This window comes from Chenopodium album, chromosome 8 (genome assembly GCF_948465745.1).
Source record: "Chenopodium album chromosome 8, dcCheAlbu1.1, whole genome shotgun sequence".
NCBI lineage: Eukaryota > Viridiplantae > Streptophyta > Magnoliopsida > Caryophyllales > Amaranthaceae > Chenopodium > Chenopodium album.
The window spans coordinates 75,661,398-75,679,894 of record NC_137841.1 but is presented as its reverse complement, the minus strand read 5'-3'; the positions used below and the strand labels follow the sequence as shown (position 1 = coordinate 75,679,894).

The 18,497-nt window shown below is 37.0% G+C and overlaps 4 protein-coding genes across 5 annotated transcripts; all 4 read left to right on the top strand.

Moving 5' to 3' along the window:
• Positions 1-360: 360 nt before the first annotated feature.
• LOC145642446 (uncharacterized) lies at positions 361-10,656 on the top strand. Its single transcript, XM_081693631.1, has 8 exons — positions 361-663; positions 3,375-3,507; positions 3,792-4,234; positions 5,176-5,361; positions 6,243-6,350; positions 6,901-7,104; positions 7,191-9,031; positions 9,788-10,656. Exons 2-8 carry the CDS (start codon positions 3,432-3,434, stop codon positions 10,338-10,340), a joined length of 3,411 nt encoding a protein of 1,136 aa, XP_081549757.1. The 5' UTR covers positions 361-663; positions 3,375-3,431; the 3' UTR covers positions 10,341-10,656.
• LOC145642447 (uncharacterized) lies at positions 657-2,257 on the top strand. The gene has a single exon (XM_081693632.1). It carries the CDS (start codon positions 1,110-1,112, stop codon positions 2,058-2,060), a length of 951 nt encoding a protein of 316 aa, XP_081549758.1. The 5' UTR covers positions 657-1,109; the 3' UTR covers positions 2,061-2,257.
• Positions 10,657-10,952: 296 nt separating the features above from the next.
• Positions 10,953-14,295, top strand: LOC145642445 (aminomethyltransferase, mitochondrial). Of its 2 annotated transcripts, none has more exons than XM_081693629.1 (4): positions 10,953-11,107; positions 12,019-12,594; positions 13,186-13,304; positions 13,543-14,295. In XM_081693629.1, the coding sequence occupies exons 2-4, from the start codon at positions 12,037-12,039 to the stop codon at positions 14,087-14,089; spliced, it is 1,224 nt and encodes a 407-aa protein (XP_081549755.1). In that variant the 5' UTR covers positions 10,953-11,107; positions 12,019-12,036; the 3' UTR covers positions 14,090-14,295. The 2 variants fall into 2 exon arrangements, with proteins under 2 accessions (XP_081549755.1, XP_081549756.1); XM_081693630.1 differs by having other exon boundaries at positions 10,961-11,107; positions 12,022-12,594.
• Positions 14,296-14,994: 699 nt separating this feature from the next.
• Positions 14,995-17,503, top strand: LOC145642444 (uncharacterized). Its single transcript, XM_081693628.1, has 2 exons — positions 14,995-15,350; positions 15,601-17,503. The coding sequence occupies exon 2, from the start codon at positions 15,693-15,695 to the stop codon at positions 17,304-17,306; it is 1,614 nt and encodes a 537-aa protein (XP_081549754.1). The 5' UTR covers positions 14,995-15,350; positions 15,601-15,692; the 3' UTR covers positions 17,307-17,503.
• The last annotated feature ends 994 nt before the right edge of the window (positions 17,504-18,497 follow it).

Below are 18,497 nucleotides of genomic sequence, written 5' to 3'. Positions count from 1 at the left end.
ATGCCTTCAGCCTGGCTTCACATTATGTTTATGTTTATGCTAATAAATGGAAATACTTCTGAATGAAACATAACATTAGTTCAATTACGAGTATAATTTATACTTCGCACATGACACAGCCTCCTAGTCTCTAGTAGTTCAATTTTTTAGCGTTCTAGTAAAACGTCGTTGGTACAAAGACTACTAACTACTCCGTACTAAATTGCGTTCGATTGTCATTTTATAACAAACCTGTTAGTAATTGACTTCACTACACCTAAAATTTTGTACGTAGTAGTGATTAGTGAAATTCAATAATTTCCCTCGTGAAAGAAAGAGTTTGTTTTTGCTTAGAAGGCGAGTATTTAGTTATTTCCTGCTTCTCCTATTTTTCCTAACATTTTAAGAGTGAGAAAACACGCATCACGACGAAAGAGAAGCACTACGAGGACGGCGGAGAAGCGACGAAGCTCCCGGAAAAAAAGCGCCGGCAACGGCGAGGGCAGATAACTTAACAGTATCTAACATACTTGACGTTCGCATCGAACAACATATTGATACTTCTTTAAACTATTCTCTTCATTAGCTCAACCACCATTTTTACTCCCAATTTTCATTTTCTCTCTCACAAATTCAAGTTTGGTGAAACCCTAAAACCTCATTCTACAGCTTTTCTGCTTAGAGGTTAGCAACTTAATCAAGTTTATTTATTTCTCTAATTATTTTTGGTTTAATTTTTTCTTTTTGTGATTTCTGTTGTTAATTTTACCCACATGCTTATTCGAATTATTGAATTATTATTAATTTTGTGAAAACATTCAGCTTAAACCCTAGTTCTGAACTGGAGTGATTGATTATTTACAAAGGGTTTTTGCCTTTTTGGGGGAGTGGCATTAGTGGGAAATAGATCAGGGAATTATGGGTATTGTTGTCTTAATATGTAAACTATAATATTAATTTGTGGGGCAAAAAAACCCAAAATTGCAAAGCTAGGAATTCTACGTGTATAATTGTGGGCTTTGAAAATTTTTAGGAGGAATTAGGATTTTTGGAATTGAATTCATAGTACCAGTGAAGGGTCTTACCACTAAGGCAATCATTGAACAATTGCTTGGTGAAGTGAAGCATATATGGCAGTAGCTTCACCCTTGCAATGGTCTTGGCCACATAAACCTCAGAATCCACAATTGTATTCGAAACCCCGGTTGCTTTCTAATGTTCCTCGGTGTGTCCCTGTTGTAACTCCGGTCACTTCTTTGGAAGCGCCTTGCCCTGCTGTAATACTCCCTGGTCTGGGGAATAATTCAGGGGATTACCAGAGGCTGCAGGTCAGCTTAGAGGAATATGGGGTTAAAAGTGTGGTTGCTAGAGTTTCGAGGTTGGATTGGTTTAGGAATGCGGCGGGTTTAGCAGACCCTAGTTACTGGAAGGGTACACTTCGTCCTCGTCCTGTTTTAGACTGGTACCTTAATAGGGTAGATGAAGCTGTAAATGAAGCCAAGGAGATTGCTCAGGGTAGGCCACTCTCTTTGATTGGTCATTCAGCGGGAGGATGGCTTGCTCGTGTTTATTTGGAGGAATTTGGGAAGTCTGATATCTCCTTGCTTTTGACACTTGGAACTCCACATTTGCCGCCTCCAAAAGGAGTGTCTGGTGTTATTGATCAAACGAGGGGGCTATTGTATTATGTTCAAGATCATTGTGCTAAAGCTGTGTATACTCCTGAACTAAAGTATGTATGCATTGCTGGAAGGTATATCCAAGGAGCTCCAGTATTTGGAAATTCTTATGAAATAGAGGATGCATCCCAAGCAGCTGCAGTCGTGAATGTATCTGAGTCAACTTCGGATACTGTTACATTTCGAGCTCGCTTTGTTGGTCAGGGTTACAAGCAAGTATGTGGGCAGGCAGTTGTATGGGGTGATGGAGTTGTTCCAGAGGTATCTGCTCATTTAGAAGGTGCTCTTAATATAAGCTTGGATGGAGTATATCACTCTCCTGTTGGTTCAGATGATATCTCAAGACCCTGGTATGGCTCGCCTGAAGTCATTAAGAAATGGATAAACCATCTCCTAGATTGACCAGATGTGAGTGCTTTAACAAAGAGATGAATGTAAAATGAGCTTAACTAGTTAGCGCTCTTGCAATAATGTTGCTGTCTGGCCTGTCTCATAGCAGCAAGGATTCATAGATTCATTCATCAATTAGCTTTTATTCGTATCCACTATGTATTGAATGTAGAAGAAATCAACTAAATGGAGGCTCACCTTTTTTTTTCTTTTCTTTTCTCTTTTGGATGAATTTGTTCACAAGAACTGACAGAAAAATTTCATAACACTATGGATTGTCTAAGTCTTGTATAGGCCCTGTTTTGCTCACCGTGTTTTCATTTTCAGGAAGAGTAAGTTGAGAAAAAATAACGGCTACCCAAATTCAAGCTAAAACTAGAATAAATTCTAATATGTCGTATAGTAAAACATAGGTGAAAAGCACGCAGCTATAATGCTTGCAAAGGTTTATAAACTTATAATATTGTAACTAAGTTTTTTCTTTCTTTCTTTCTTTATTTATTTTTTAAAAAACTTTTGTTTGATTTTCTCTCCAGCTCCCAACCCTTCTTTCTCCAGTATACTCTCTTAAGTGAATTTTTTTTCTCTCCTACATTCCATCTGATTCCCAAATCCTACTCCTAATTCTCTCTCGAATTGTTTAACTCCCCATATCTATCAACACACCACATATGGGATGGCCTGCTATTGAATCTGGTTTTTACAAGAATCATTTTTATAAATAATTGATGGCAGGTCCTAGCCTGGCTTGTTATGTTAGTGGGTGGACACATAAAAAATAAATGCAGGCAAACTCTAGAATCCCTCATTGAGTAATGAAATTTGAGTGAGCTTTTTATTAGGCTTGTCCTCGGCAAAAATTCTGCTGTAAACTCTGATGTTCTTTGCCTGGTATATCTGCCAATTCTTAATGTAATTTCTGTATCAAGTATGAAGTTTGTTATTATTATGTGTTACTGCAGATTTTTTTTTTGGGCATGCTTGTTCAAATCTTTGTTCTTGTCACTGTGTTTGAGAGCCTGTGAGAGCCCCTTTCTTTGATTAATTAAATTGCTTTACTTGGTATACTCACATGTAGTGGGACTGGGCCAGCTGTAAATATATATATATATATATATATATATTTTTTTTTTTTCTTTTTTTTCCTTCCTAAGAACTTTAGTGTTTCTTTGTTTTCTTCCAGTTCCAGATTATGTTAATTTGACAACCTCCACAACTGGGAACTTTGAATAATAGAATCAGCCTCAAATTGCTACCCGACAGTCCCTGTAATGAATTTCAGAGCATACAGGATTATAATTATTTGCTTATCTTGTATTTTTGCAGAATTTTGAATCTTTGGTAGAGGCAGCTTCAAAATTTCGGTCAACATTAAGGGATTGAATGGAGAAAATTTCTGCTACATTTGCTATGGGCTGGAGCATTGAACTTGAAAAAGGCCTTCGGTCCAGAAAACCAGGTAAATAATCATTATATAGGTTTAGATATTTATGTGGATATTGCATATAAAGGCATGCCTGTTTGTGGATAAAATGTATGTTGGCGGCTGGCGCATTGTATGCTTGTAGCCTTGTATGTGGATCTGACAGAAGTCTTGGCATGTCTAACGAGTAATATCACCATAGCTTCTGAGAATGAAAATTGTTGGTTGAATGTAAATTCTGATTTTCTCATTTAGAGGCCATATAGGGTATGATTTGTTGTAGAGAAAATTCATCTGTTGGCTTATACTCATCTTTTCAGGTAATCCTATTGAATCAATAAATCTGATTGGTCCTCGGCTAAAGCAGTGGAGTACAGAGCCACAACCCACTTTAGCTATGTATAACATGTTCAGCTTAGTTCCTGGGGAAGATAGACTTTTTGCAGATGTGATTCTCCTCAGGCTTGCAGACACGTTTGTATCCGGGGACAGAGACATGAAGAATTCTGTCGTCAGAGTGTTCTTGTCAATTTTGAGGCACTGCAAGAGGAAATATGGACAAGCACTTGGATTCTTTTCAAACATGGACGAGGATAACAAAATGGAATATTTGAGACGAGTTAAAGTGGTTCTTACTGATGAGAGTGTTGAGTCCAGAGCATTAGCTTTAATTTTGCTTGGGTGTTGTGCTGAGCTTGCTAAAGATGTTGCTGAAATGCGACATGCGATACTATCTGCTTTGTATTCTTGTCATGTTTTGGAGGTGAGGACCTGGTCTGGTTAGCAATTTAGCATCTTCAATGCTGTCTGTTGTTTATTTGGATTTAACCTTGTTTCCTGGTTACTACTTAATATTATTGTCTTTGCATCTGGTTATAATTTAACTTGCAAGTAAGAACTTGTGTAATCTGATATATTGACAATATGAAACCTGCTATAACAACCCAAATTTTATTAAGTTTTTCTTTTCAATCCTGACCTGGCCCCTTCAGGTAGGTGAGATTAATTTGGCAAACATCTATTTTTCACCATTTGAGAGTACTCTTTTATATATGGGCTAATGTTTTTACTAGTCTTGTCACTCCTGTGCTATTAAGAATAGAACATTATTAAATGCCAGGATCAACCCCCTTTCCCCCCCTATCATGTGTTGCTCTGCACATCCCCTTTTTCCTCCTGTCATGTGTTGCTCTGCACATTAATAGTTTGATGCACTGTACAAACTTCTGGATTGTGAAAGTCATGTTTTGTTGCATTTTTTGGTGAAAACTTCTGACTGTTGTTGCCTCTAGTAATTGCACTTTTGCCATCAAATTCGGTTGATTTCCGCCACCACCCTTTAGGATCTTGCCACTGGAGTGTCTATGGTGACACTTAATTTTGACAAGCAAGCTGAGAAGCAAGAGTTAATGAAATGTCTGATAATAATTGAAGAAATACAACAATAACAAAGCCTTAGACCCAAAATGATTTGGGGTCGGCTTACATAATTGAAGAAATATTTTGTTTGCCTGACGAAACCAATATAAAATACCCTGATCAATTTTAGGACACCTCCATGGCCAACTTGTCGCCTTACTCTTCTCTCTTGCAGGATGCCCATGTGTTGGCGACTGTGCAATTTTCATAGCCCAAAATACGTACTTTTCAATATTGTAGACAATTAGTCCCAGCTGATATATTATTGTGCTTATTTCTTTACAGGTCAAGGCGTCTCTGTTTGCAGCTAAATACTTGTCAGAAATATCAGATGACTTTGGACTTGTTTTCTTGGAGAATCTGCTCAAACTCATAAATTCACCAAAAACCTTGCCAGCTCTAAAAATTGCCGGAGCTCGAACTTTTCCTAAAATGGGATGCTCAGTTTTACTTGCGATGAAATCATACAAGGTCTTTTTACTTATATTCACTTTTTTTATTGCTTTTTAATTAATTTGCCTTTTCTCTCTTTAATGCCTACATTTACCCAACATACAAGGTCTTTTTATTTATATGTTTTTTTTGCTTCCCTCCAATCATTCCATGCCGTCATAAATATTCTTATACACGTACGTGAAAGGATCTGCTATTGGACAACATACTGAAAACAGTTTATGCTAATTGTAGTGAAAGATGCTATGCATTCTTGCCCTGTTTAGACTCTAGACTTGTTGACGATTAGGTTGTGACATTGGGACCTCTTCAGACCATGCCTACAATGAGAATTATGCTAGGTTGTTGTCCTTGTTGAAAAGAATGTTACCATTGAAATGTGCTGATAATGTCTCAAACTCACATGGAATAGTTGCTCTTTAAGAGGGAACAAGTGAAGAAGGCATTCTCTATGTATGCATAAACTGTAACTGCTTGGCCGACTCAACAAATGGACTCTTAAGTACATTGTACAGAGTATATAATAAGCTGTGCTGTAACTCGCCATATTGTACAGTACCACATCACAACATTGATACAATGCCTTTGGTAGGGTCTTTCAGTTAAAAAGGATTCAAAACTGTTTTAGTAGATATTGGTCAACCATTATATGTGCCCTAACTTTTATTTTCTCACAACTTCAACTGAAAGTAGTGTAGTTTTTTCAATGACTTTGTTAATTGTTTCCTTTTGACAACGCTTTATTAAAAAGTTTGCAACTTGCAGTTTTGTCTGTCAAAACATTTGATATAGTTATTTGTATCATTATTGCAGCTACATATTGATGGGGCTTCTGATTCTCTAGAAATTCTAGAGCAATGTGGCTGTATGATCAAGCTGTTTACTGTTGATTAATGCAGGCTGGTGCTGAACTTATAAGAAAAACTTTAGAAGAGGATATTTTGGCCACTATGCTGATCTCTCTCACGAAACTTTGTTTGAAAACATCCGTTCTAATCACTGATCAGGTAAACAGTCAACGTTCTGATGGCAATCTTATTATATGTACTATCTTATAGTTGCTTTGTCATTGAATTCTTGACAACTTATGATCCTTGAATTTTTTGAGTTATAGGCATCACTTGATGAAGGCAGCTAACTTCTTTAAGTTTGGTAGACCTTCTATTGATGTTTTATGCCATCGTAAAGATTACAATATCATATTATTGATCCTTCTCTTGTTTGTGGTCGTGTAGAGCCTGCTAGGTTGGCTACATGAATTAAAGAGCTGTATATCTGTGCTTCATTTTGTACCACATTTCCGAATAATCTCTGTTATTACTTTTATAAGCTATATGAAAAAAAAATCTTCTTTCTTATAGTCATAGTTGTAACTAAACATGGGCAATGCACCAGTTCATGCTTTATCTTGGCTGTGTAATCACTAGTTCCTGAAGCTTGTTTTTACTCCATTGCCTAACTTTTCAGTCCTCCCCTTTGATTTGCTTGTGACATGTAATTGCTATATTGAGGTTTAATCACATTTTCTTGACCCTCTCCCCCCTGGCTTCTGTGCAGGTAGGCTTGCTTAGTTCAATTCTTGTTCAGAAAACAAGTTTACGCTTGCAGGGTATAGTGCTTAGATGCATGCGTTATATTGGAGAGCAAGCAGCATGCTTTCTACCTGTTAGTGCTTTTCCATTTCAGAATTTGTTCAGAATGCTTGATGAACCAAATTTGCCTTCTGCTTTGCATTGTGAAGTGTTGCATATTTTCCTCAAGGTAATTTTGTTGACTCAATTTGATTGAGTGATCTATGTACGTGCTTAGATATCTTCATTATCTTGATTCTATTGCATTACTTGCAGATGCTTTCATATGGGATGCTTGATATGCTTTTAATTGATGTTGATGAGTTCAAAAAGCTATTGAAGTATGTTGAGGATGCTACTCGATCCCCAATACCTTCTGTAAGATTCTTAGCTTTTCAAATCTTAGTAAGTATATCTGATAAGCTGAAGAGAAGAGATGAGCTAATGTTGGAGGTTAATCCTATTACTTATCCCTCTGGAGTTGTCTCAGTTATCAGTGATCAGATAACTGTATTGGTGCGGCTGGTGTTAGATGGGACCTCTAACTGTCAAGTAGAGCAAGAACTAGGAAGCATGCTCAAATTGCTACTTTTATTGGTTGAGAATCATTCAGAATTAGGTGATTTCATAGTGGATAAACTACACTTCATTATCAAGAATATGGCAGAATTGCAAAACATACCTTTGTCTGCAATACAGAATCCTGAGGTACACAAAGTTGTTAATACAAGAGCAAAACAAAGTTGCTCTATGCATGTGTTGATGTTTTACATCTACAGATTTTTGGTGGCTTTCCTGGAAACTCTGGAGGATTCGTGTGCTATGACAAATGAAATATCTTGCAAATTGAAACTAATGGTGTCCTTTATTTGTGACAACAATTTATTTGATTGTTCTACCCACACATTCTTTGCCCTTCTTCTGCATGCCCTTGTCAACTGGAACCATTTCATGCCTGAGGATAAGTCAGGCAATTCTGTTCAAAGACTGAATGGGTCTCCCAGTAAATTGGTTGAAAGTGATGCAATTATCTATGTATGTGCAAAAAACATGCTCACAGGAGGATATAATTGGTGTGCTTACAAAGCTGGAAGATATGCATCTTGTAAGGGAGAATGGGATGTGGCAAGTTTTATATTTCAACATCTGGAAGCAAAGGTTCAGTCTGAACTTTGCTGCCAGTGGTTAAAATTCTTAGTTAAGTTTTCCCGTTCTGAGAAGAATGTCAAGGTGCTGCTTCAGAAAGGATCTTGCTGTTTGCCTCTGGACCATGTCTTGGTGCCATTGACTGTGGATGGGTACATTGAAAAACTTATAAATGCGTTTGATGATACTTGTTCATCTGTCAAGATTTTGGAAGCCATTTCTTTACAAACGCAAACCCTTTGTTTCCAAAGGTGGTTCATGGCATTGAGACAGAAGGTTCTACTTGTAATGGTGGATATGATGAAACTCTTAAATGATTATCTATTTCCCAAGGCAGGCCTCGAGAGTAGTAGGCACGGGGAAAGTGATTTTACTGATGGCCAACCTATTGTTCAAAAGATGAAAGGCATGATGTCTTCTTTGGTTCGAGTATCTGCAAAACTAGCTAGTATGGCAAAGGAATATGATATGATTTCCTCGTCTTTTGTTGACTTAGACTCCAGAAGCTTCAAACAAATTTCAGCCCTTGCATTTGGTTGTTCAGCATTGGCCTTCTGCACAGAGTTCATCAATTTGATTCCTAATTCACCTGATTTTGTCGATCTGACAAAAGAATCAGGTTATTGCCAGAGTGTCATCATAAAAGACTTAGCTGTGCGATTGTGGCATACGGACTCGGAGATGTGTAAAAATCTCATGTCACTCTTAAAAGAATGTCAGATGCCTGAGAGATCTTTGCATTTTCTGTCTGGACATGGGATACCAAAAGTTAATCATGTCTCAGAAGATCTTCTTACATTGTGCAGATCTAGTGTTAGGCGATTAATGAAATTGCAAAATGAGTGCATGAGTGCAGAAGACGAGGATACAATGTGGCAAGCTTATAAGGATCGTATGCAACTCCTGTTGAATATAGTTGAAGCATGGATGCATATACCTTTCCGGGTTCCCAAGTATTTTTTCAGACTAAGGTATGATGGTGCTGCATTTTGATTTGATATATAATTTATATCTTGTTACATCTATATTGATTGATGGCTGATAATTGATGTTATAATGGTAATCTGTGATTATTGTTTTAGACCTGTTGAATGTTTCTTTCACTGTGATCCTTCATTTAAGACTTAAGAGTATTTAAATGCCTTTTCCAATTATAATGACACTGATGAATTGAATTACTAGAGCTGTTGTGAAGCATTACTTAGGTTCACACTATCATGAAATGCAGGATTAGACCTATGGGATAGGATTATGAAGCATCACATTATATTTACTGTAATATTCGAACTTATAGGGCATTAGGATTGTGTTGAACTGTTGATTTATTCAATTGTTCACAAAGAGGCATAATTGATTTATCGTGTTTCAATAGCAATGGTGGAAGATAATGAAGGGCAAGGAAGGAGAGGGAAAAGTGGGCTTATGGGTTAAATATTTGGTTTATTAAAATCTGACCTCAAATTGGCAATCTCCATTTCCCTCGCTTTTTCAACCCATATTAAAATTTTAGGAAAAAAGTTCCATCACTCTCCCTCGATTCCTTACATTCCCTTTTTTTTTTTTCCAATTTTTGCTTCCAAACGCATTGTTAGCTGACATGTGTGTTCTGGACTAATGCATTATATACCAATTGTTGCTGTGAAATCATTTTTTTTTTTTTCATTTTTTTAAAAGTTTATCCCTAGACAAATCTATCTTTTCAAAAATTAATTTGACTTATATTTCAGGCCTACTGTGGGTTCTTTGCTTATTTCTACAAGTGCTGGTAGTAGAAAAGAAAATGAGATTTGTGTCTCTCGGGGATCCCAACTAGCTCTCAATCTGTGTATTCAGCTTAAGAATGTGACATCAGATGTCTGCTCAAGGTTCTCCAAGGTCCATTGCATCCTTTCATGTAAAACATCATCTTTGGGGACAAGATGTAATAGACAGCCCAGTGGAAAAGGGTGGACAAGCTATCAAGAATCGGAAACAGGTGCTTTGATAGAACTGAATAAGAAATTGCAGTGCGATATCATGAAGCAGACCAGAGAATTCTTGAATTGTGGGGATGATCAAAGTGACAGTGAGACAGTGGAGACATGTGTATGTTTCGAAACAAATGGCTCAGCACAAGGGTTCTCGACTTGCCTGCTGGATGTTTCTGCCTTTTCTGTGGGTTCCTACAGAATTCATTGGCTTAGTGGGGGTGTTGATCATCAAGGAGCTTATTGGAGCTTCCTGCCACTAAGTCCTTGTCCTCAGTTCAGTGTGACAGAATCATCTTCTGAAAGGTGGTGATGTATTTATTTTTACCGAGCATGTAGAGGCTAGTTTAGTTTAGATGGTGTATAATTTTGTTGCGAATAGAAATGCCATCATATTATCTCCAGTGATGTTGTACAGTTTTGGCATATAGGTTTATCTTAAGAAGATTCAATTGTCAGATGTGACCTGTGCTCTTCATATTTTCTAGGGAGTTGTTCAGCTTTGATGTGAAAGAAACCTAGCCTCGCTACTCACTATTTCTCTTATCTATTATCCCTAATTTATTGTATTCATCTTTAGAATCAAGAAATTATACAAGTCTAAAAAAAATATGCGTCTGTTATTTTCGTCACAACTTGTAACAATTTAAATCCTAAATGTTCTTACTATTATAGACGCATTATACAAGTACGAGTAAATAAAATCTTGGGAGAGTAATACAATGCTCAACCAAACAACACACACATGAAACAAAGAGCACTAATTTGAGAAATAAAAGGTGTGTATTAGATTGAAAGATAGGGTCAACCTACTTTGATGATGAAAATGGAGGGGACAATTTTACAATAAAGCGACGCTAACTTCATCCACCAAACCTCCTGTTAGCGACGTTTGAGGTTAAAGTTAACTTTATATGTGAAATGACGATTTTACCCCTGGATATGTTTTTGTCATTCATAGATTAGATCCATCTATTTCGCGGTTGCTGCACTCCCTCTCACTCCACTCACTCTCTCTCTTTCCTTCTCCTCCATTGAAGCCTACTCTCAATCCTCCATTAAAGCACCTTTTCTTCTGAGGTAAGGTGGTTTTTTAATCATCTTCGCAATTTAGTACTAATCGTTGATTTAATTTGATTCAATTTATGCTTCTTCTAAGATTGATTGATTATTGAACTATTGATTATAATTAGTTGATGAATTAAACGTGATTATTGGAGCTTAATTTGATTTTGAATCGTTTACAATTAGTTTATGAATTAAACGTGATTGTTGGAGCTTAATTTGATAATTGAATCAAATGGTAGTATGTTAGGTTTATATAACTGTTTAATGTCAAGTCAAAACCATGAAAATGGACCTTTTCTCACTGATTTGAATCATTTGGGTTGTGGGAAATGAGGCAGGATTTAATATATGTTGTTTCAGTTGCTACATTGGATTAATTTTTTTTATGATTTAATATATGTTGTTTCAGTTGCTATATTGTAATTTTCATGAATGTAATAATGTTAGAGGCCAATTAGTTTAATTAGTTATAGTATAGGGGGCACCCAAGACCTTGGAATCTCGGATCGAATTCCGTTTACATGAATTTGGTATTTTAGGTTTAATTTGTGTTTCCCATTTTTTAGTTATTGACAATTGGTGCAGAATTCAGATACTGTTTTAGCAGAATTTCTTCTAATTGAAGGATCATGTAATAGTATGCATCATCTAGTTGCTTGGAATACTTTTGTAGTGCCTTCAGATGAGTTGATAACTGACCATGATAAATAAATCATAGTGTTCTTTCTTACCCCAATATGTTTTGGATTGTATGGACTTTTAAGTTACATGTCTCGGATGGTCTTTACATTCTGTGTACCTAAATGTTCCTAGTCTTTTGTTATCATAATTGGCTTTGTGTGCCCCTTTAAACAAACTCGGAACTTGAGTCTAACTAAATGATCTTCCCTAATCTTGAAAATCTATTGTCATTGTGTGTTCAGAAGATTTGATATAAAGATATGAGAGGAGGGCTATGGCAGTTTGGGCAATCAGTTACTAAGCGTCTTGCTCAGGCTCATAAGAAAGCTGTTACTCGTCGATGTTTTTCCAGTGAAGGAGATCTCAAGAAGACAGCTCTTTATGACTTCCATGTTGCAAATGGTGGGAAAATGGTGCCTTTTGCTGGTTGGAGCATGCCGATTCAATACAAGGACTCGATAATGGATTCTACTATTAATTGTAGAGAGAATGGCAGTCTCTTTGATGTCGCTCATATGTGTGGGCTGAGCCTTAAGGGAAAGGATTGCATTCCTTTCCTTGAAAAACTTGTTGTTGGTGATATTGCTGGGCTTTCTCCTGGCACTGGAACCTTGTCGGTTTTCACAAATGAGAAGGGTGGAACAATTGATGACTCTGTCATCACCAAGGTGAAAGATGATCATATATATTTGGTTGTGAATGCGGGTTGCAGAGATAAGGATCTGGCACATATTGAGGAGCATATGAAAGCATTCAAGTCTAAAGGTGGCGATGTCTCATGGCATATTCATGACGAGAGATCTCTTCTTGCTCTGCAGGTATTTATTTCTTCATTGTACAATTAATTACCCTTTGCAAATATTTATGCTCTAACGTCATGTTGCCCCCATCTACCAATACGAATGCATGATATATTATTGAGTTGGCGTAATACATGGAGATTGATTAATATTGTTTTATTCTTCTTTTGAATTCTTTGTCATCCATGTGCACATTGTGTTCAACTGATTCTGTTAAATAATCATTAGTTTGAGTTAATAAGTTATGTTTCAGTAGGGGGTGGGGTGGGGTGGGGTATTGGTCAACCTGCCTTGCTATTCATAAATCTCTTCATCTTTTGGAGAGGAAGTCTAAGCTTTGAATTACTCCCTTTTGTGCAAACAACTTTTTGGCATTTCAATCCTTTTGACATCTCTTCCTTTAGGAGGGTGAAGCTTTTGTTCAACTTTTGCACATTTGACAGTTCAATTATTTTTACTCTGTCTTCCATAATTTATTGATCAACTAATCTTGAATTTCTTTTTATCTCAGCACTTATGGTTTGTATTCTAAGATGTAAAAATTTCATTATTGTTTTTCCTTTCCCTGTACAGCCAATAATGAAACTTATATTGATGTGTTTTTATCAGGGCCCACTTGCTGCCCCTGTTCTTCAACAATTGACCAAGTATGATTTAAGTAAGTTTTACTTCGGACAATTTTGTATGACGGATGTCAGTGGATTCCCCTGCTATCTCACTAGGACAGGGTATGATCCTCCCTCCTTCAATATGGCTACTGGATTTGTTAAGTAGAAGCTTGAGGCGACATATGCACAATGCCATATCTTATACTTTGAAAATTTACATACCTTGCATGATGTAACTTTTTAAATTTTGTTTTACCACTTCATGCTCAAGTGAACGCGCAATATACCTTATGAATTGGGGATTCAATTACTTTTCCTTGATTTTTCATTGACTTTAAAGTGACGTTTTCTTTTTCAGATATACTGGTGAAGATGGGTTTGAAATTTCAGTTCCTGATGAGAACGCTGTAGAGCTTGCAAAGCTAATTTTAGAGAAATCTGAAGGGAAGGTAAGACTTACAGGGCTGGGTGCTCGAGACAGTTTAAGGCTAGAGGCTGGATTGTGTCTATATGGCAACGACCTTGAGCAGCACATTACACCTGTTGAGGCTGGGCTAACATGGGCTATTGGAAAGAGGAGGAGGGCAGAAGGCAATTTTCTTGGTGCAGAAGTAATTCTCAAACAAATTGCTGACGGTCCATCAATAAGGCGTGTAGGATTTATATCTTCAGGACCACCAGCTAGAGGTCACAGTGAAATTCAGAATGAAAAAGGAGAAAACATTGGTGAAATTACTAGCGGAGGATTTAGCCCCTGCCTTAAGAAAAACATAGCCATGGGTTATGTGAAGTCTGGGAACCACAAGGCTGGCACCAAGGCTAGCATCTTGGTCAGGGGAAAGCCCTATGAAGGAGTCGTCACTAAAATGCCGTTTGTGCCCACAAAATACTACAAGCCAACATAAGAGTGTATCTATGTGCATGGTCATTTAATGTGATTTCATCCTTTAACATGTTCAACATAATTCAGCCTTGGAATGGTTTTTCTGTTCCTGAAATTTCTTGCCAAACTGTAAAATTTGAATGCTACATTTGTAGTCGTAGTTTGAAATTCGAGTTACTTCAAAGATGTGGCGCCTGTCATACATATTAGTAAAAAAAGTTACATATATATCCTTATGTACCCAATAATGTTTCTATATGCACAGCTTACAAGAACAACGCCACCAATAAGGCAGTAAACTGTTTGTGATATTGCTTCCTTTGCGAAAGGCAGTCTTCGTTGTTTGCAGTATTGCTTCCTTTGCGAAAGCAGTATTACAGATTAATGGTTTGCTTTTAAGATCTAGAGAGAATAGGGGGATGGGATCTGTGCTTATCAAACCTCGCACCTCAAGGAGACAAGACGACCTCTGGGCTACTGCACCAAGAGGTCTTTCTCGAATCGAGTGCTATCTATATACTTAGTATTAATGCTACTCCACCATATATGCTAGGGTTTTTTTTTCATTGTATAACAGTTCTCTCCAAACCTTTAATCCCCAAATTCTGCATAAATAAAAAATTATAAGTACCTATTTCACTAAATTTTCCACTCTTTTGAGGAACCAAAATATATAAGTATACTTTCGTCGCATAGAATATATCACGTGCATTAGCTCGGATATATTTTAGTTTGGAATTACTAGACATAGTTATAGTAAAGACTAAAAGAGTAAAGAATATGTAAATCAAATTTAATTTTATTTGGGAAAAAAAAAAACAAATGTTTAATGTTTTTCCATCATTCATTTACTTTGTTTTATTGAAGGATGAAATTCCTTCCTTGAATGAGGTGGTATCTCAGTCAAGTGGACCAATCTCAGTTGTTTTAATTTTCATGTGAAAGAAATGATACTCCAATATCCAACAGCTAGGATGTGAGGTTATGCTCAAATTCTTTGCCTTCATATTTTCTTTCCTTTTTTAATTCTCTCACATAAATATCTGTTTTTTTTTTCTTTATTTAAATTAATTTCAAAAAAAATCTGCTTGTCACCCAATAATTTAGACTAAAAAAGAAAAAGAAAAAAAAAAAAAAAAAAAAAAAAAGGTCGAAATCATACTTTTACAGGTAAAAAAAATTAGTTGAGCAACCAAATTCGAATTTCAATTTCATGTCTCAATCATGCTACTCTGAATTGGTTGTTTTCTGGGAATTCTTGGCGCTCATCAGATTTTTCTAAGGTTCAATTTCTTCTTATTTTTATATTCATAAATCTGCTGCAATATAGCAAAAAGAAAAAACAATTTTGGTGCCTTTATTTCTGCTTTTTTTTCTTTGATAAATTGAGGTTATTTATCGATTTAGATCTTGTTGATTGCATCAATTTGGGTATTTTTTGCTTCTGGGTTTGATTTGAGCATTTACTTGGTCTATGCCCAGATGATTTTTTTATGAAATAATTGATTTTTAGTTGAAGTACTTTAATTTTAGGGCTGAAAAAATTGTTATCTGGAAATAGCTATGATAATTTAGTGTTGCAAAGCTTAATTTGAGGTAAAGGGGGCTTATATTTTGGTCTGAAAATGGCTAAAAGTGAGGTGTTAATTGAGAAGGAGGAAATAGAAGAAGCTAGGGTTCCTAAATCAAAGACACCTAGCCCTCTTCAATGTTCAACACCTTCTAAAGAGAAGCAAATTGATGGGATTCCTAAAAATAAGAGATATGCCCTTTTGAGTAGACCATCAAGCAAATTCTGGGAGATTGCTCAATGGAAAGATGAGGCATCTCGAGCTGTATCGAGTCCCAGTAACAATGGTTTTCGAGGACGAATAAGCGAGTTGGCTCACAAAATTGATTGGGAGTCTTTAAAGAAGACTTGTAGAGAATGGTTTAAGAACCCTATGAACTTGGCTTTGTTTGTATGGATAGTTTGTGTTGCTGTTTCTGGGGCAATTTTGTTTCTTGTCATGACTGGAATGCTGAATGGTGCCCTGCCGAAGAAGTCTCAGAGGAACGCGTGGTTTGAAGTCAATAATCAAATCCTTAATGCCCTTTTTACACTCATGTGTTTGTATCAACACCCTCAAAGATTCTATCACTTGGCATTATTGTTGAGATGGAATCCGCAAGATATATCTAAGCTGAGAAATATTTACTGTAAGAATGGTACTTACAAGCCCCATGAATGGGCACATATGCTGGTTGTTATTCTGTTGCTTCATTTGAATTGTTTTGCTCAGTATGGCCTTTGTGGTCTTAACGTGGGATACAAACGATCTGAGCGGCCTGTACTTGGAGTTGCAGTTTGTATCTCAGTTGCCATAGCTGCACCAGCTATAGCAGGTGTTTACATGATTCTTAGCCCCTTGGGAAAGGAGTACGGATATGATCAAACTGTTGATGAGGAAGCCCAGGTTCCTATGACTGCAGCAAATGGAAGTCTGAGTGACTTAAGGTCAAGTTCACTAGAGAAGAGGCGGTCCTTTGTGGTGAGAGAAGACGGGAAGATTGTTGAGAATCAACCAACATGGAGAGGAGGGATTTTTGATCTGTGGGATGATATATCTGTAGCCTATCTCTCACTATTTTGCACCTTCTGTGTTTTTGGATGGAACATGGAGAGGTTGGGATTTGGTAACATGTATGTTCATATTGCAACTTTCATCTTGTTTTGCTCTGCTCCTTTTTGGATTTTCAATTTGGCTGGCCTCAATGTTGATAATGATACAGTCAGGCAGGCTTTAGGACTTACTGGGTTTGTACTTTGTGGCCTCGGTTTACTCTATGGTGGGTATTGGAGGATCCGGATGAGGAAGAGGTTTAATCTGTCTGGCTATACATCTTGTTGTGGGAAACCTGCTGTTTCTGATTGCTTTCTGTGGTTATGCTGTTGTTGGTGCTCACTTGCTCAGGAAGTGCGAACCGCAAATTTCTACGATATTGCTGAAGACAAGCTGTGCAGGAAACAAGATGATGGAGATGGCGAGCTGGGGAGCTCGCATTTACCATGCAAAGATGGTGGTATGACAAACAACAGCAATTCGGACCCAAGCTCTCATGTGATTCCATCTGTTGACACTGTAATCACAACAGCTAACCCCACTTCAGAAAGGGCAGAGGATGCGTCGCTGAAGGAAGGTATGTCGAAACCCATGACACCACCATTTCCCGTAATGATTGATAGAGAAGGCAATTAGCCTGATCATTTTTCGCAATTGTAAAGAGATGCAATGTAATATGGTTGAGGTATGAGTTTTGTTATGTAATTAACATGCATTTTTAAGTATAAACTTGAGATGGAATCACAATTTTGTGTTAAAGACCTCAAAAATGTTGTGTGAATTCTGTGTTTATCCCATTTCTTGAGTCTCCACTTGTTACCATAAATTTGAAGTCATGCTGCATAAATTAACAAACAATTTGAGATTGAGATTACATAATGCAGCAAACTCCCATTATGTTGGGAGTGCTGGAATGGTTTATGTGCATCTTACTTTTGGGGTGCATTATATCTGTATTTTCTAGTTTCTATTGAGTGTTACTAGTATCTGATGCCAAGGGCTGGGAATCACAGTGGTTGGTGGGCATTTTTTAAACTGCGGTATAAGCTTCATTATGATGCTATTACGGTCTAACAATTGAAGTCCATAGCTCATTGCTTATGTGATTGGTTTAGTATTTTTGGATAAACTGCGAGGTTGTTGAAACTATAGACAACAAAAACAGCAAATTTAGGCGGCAAGGTTCATCGTAGAATCATTAACATAATTTCTCAGACTAACATCTCTGCACCACTGCTGTGATGCGTCTGTAGATTAATTTTCCTTGCAGTTGCAACCATAAGCTGAGGGGAAATGGTTATAGTTCTCACACTTGCGAGTGCCAAAATCACTTTCCCTGAGCTGAAGCAAGTTTAACTATGGTGCCACTCAAACTTGCCTGTCGCCTTCATGCCTCATCGACATTTCCGATACATTTTTGCTTTACTCTCAAATGAGACTGTTTCACAATAAGTTCTTGTGTAAATTAGGTAATTTACTGTATTTTCTTCTGATATAAACCGGGCCAATTATGCTTGGATAGGAAGTAGATCAAATCGACTAAAGCCTACCATGTTAAGGAGAAAACTAATCATTATGCAGTAACAAATTTTTATATATGGCTAGTCATACACTTATACGTGTGGTCAGCCATCATAGTGGTTACTTCGTTAGTGTAATAGGGATTACTTGGTTAGTGTTAAAAGGGTTACTTCGTCAGTGTTATATGGTTACTCGATCAGTGTTATAGAAGCTACCTGGTCATAGATTACTTGGGCAGTGTTATAGGAGTTATTTTGTTTTTTAATAACTGACCAAACGGTGTGATCAGCCAACACACAAGACAGA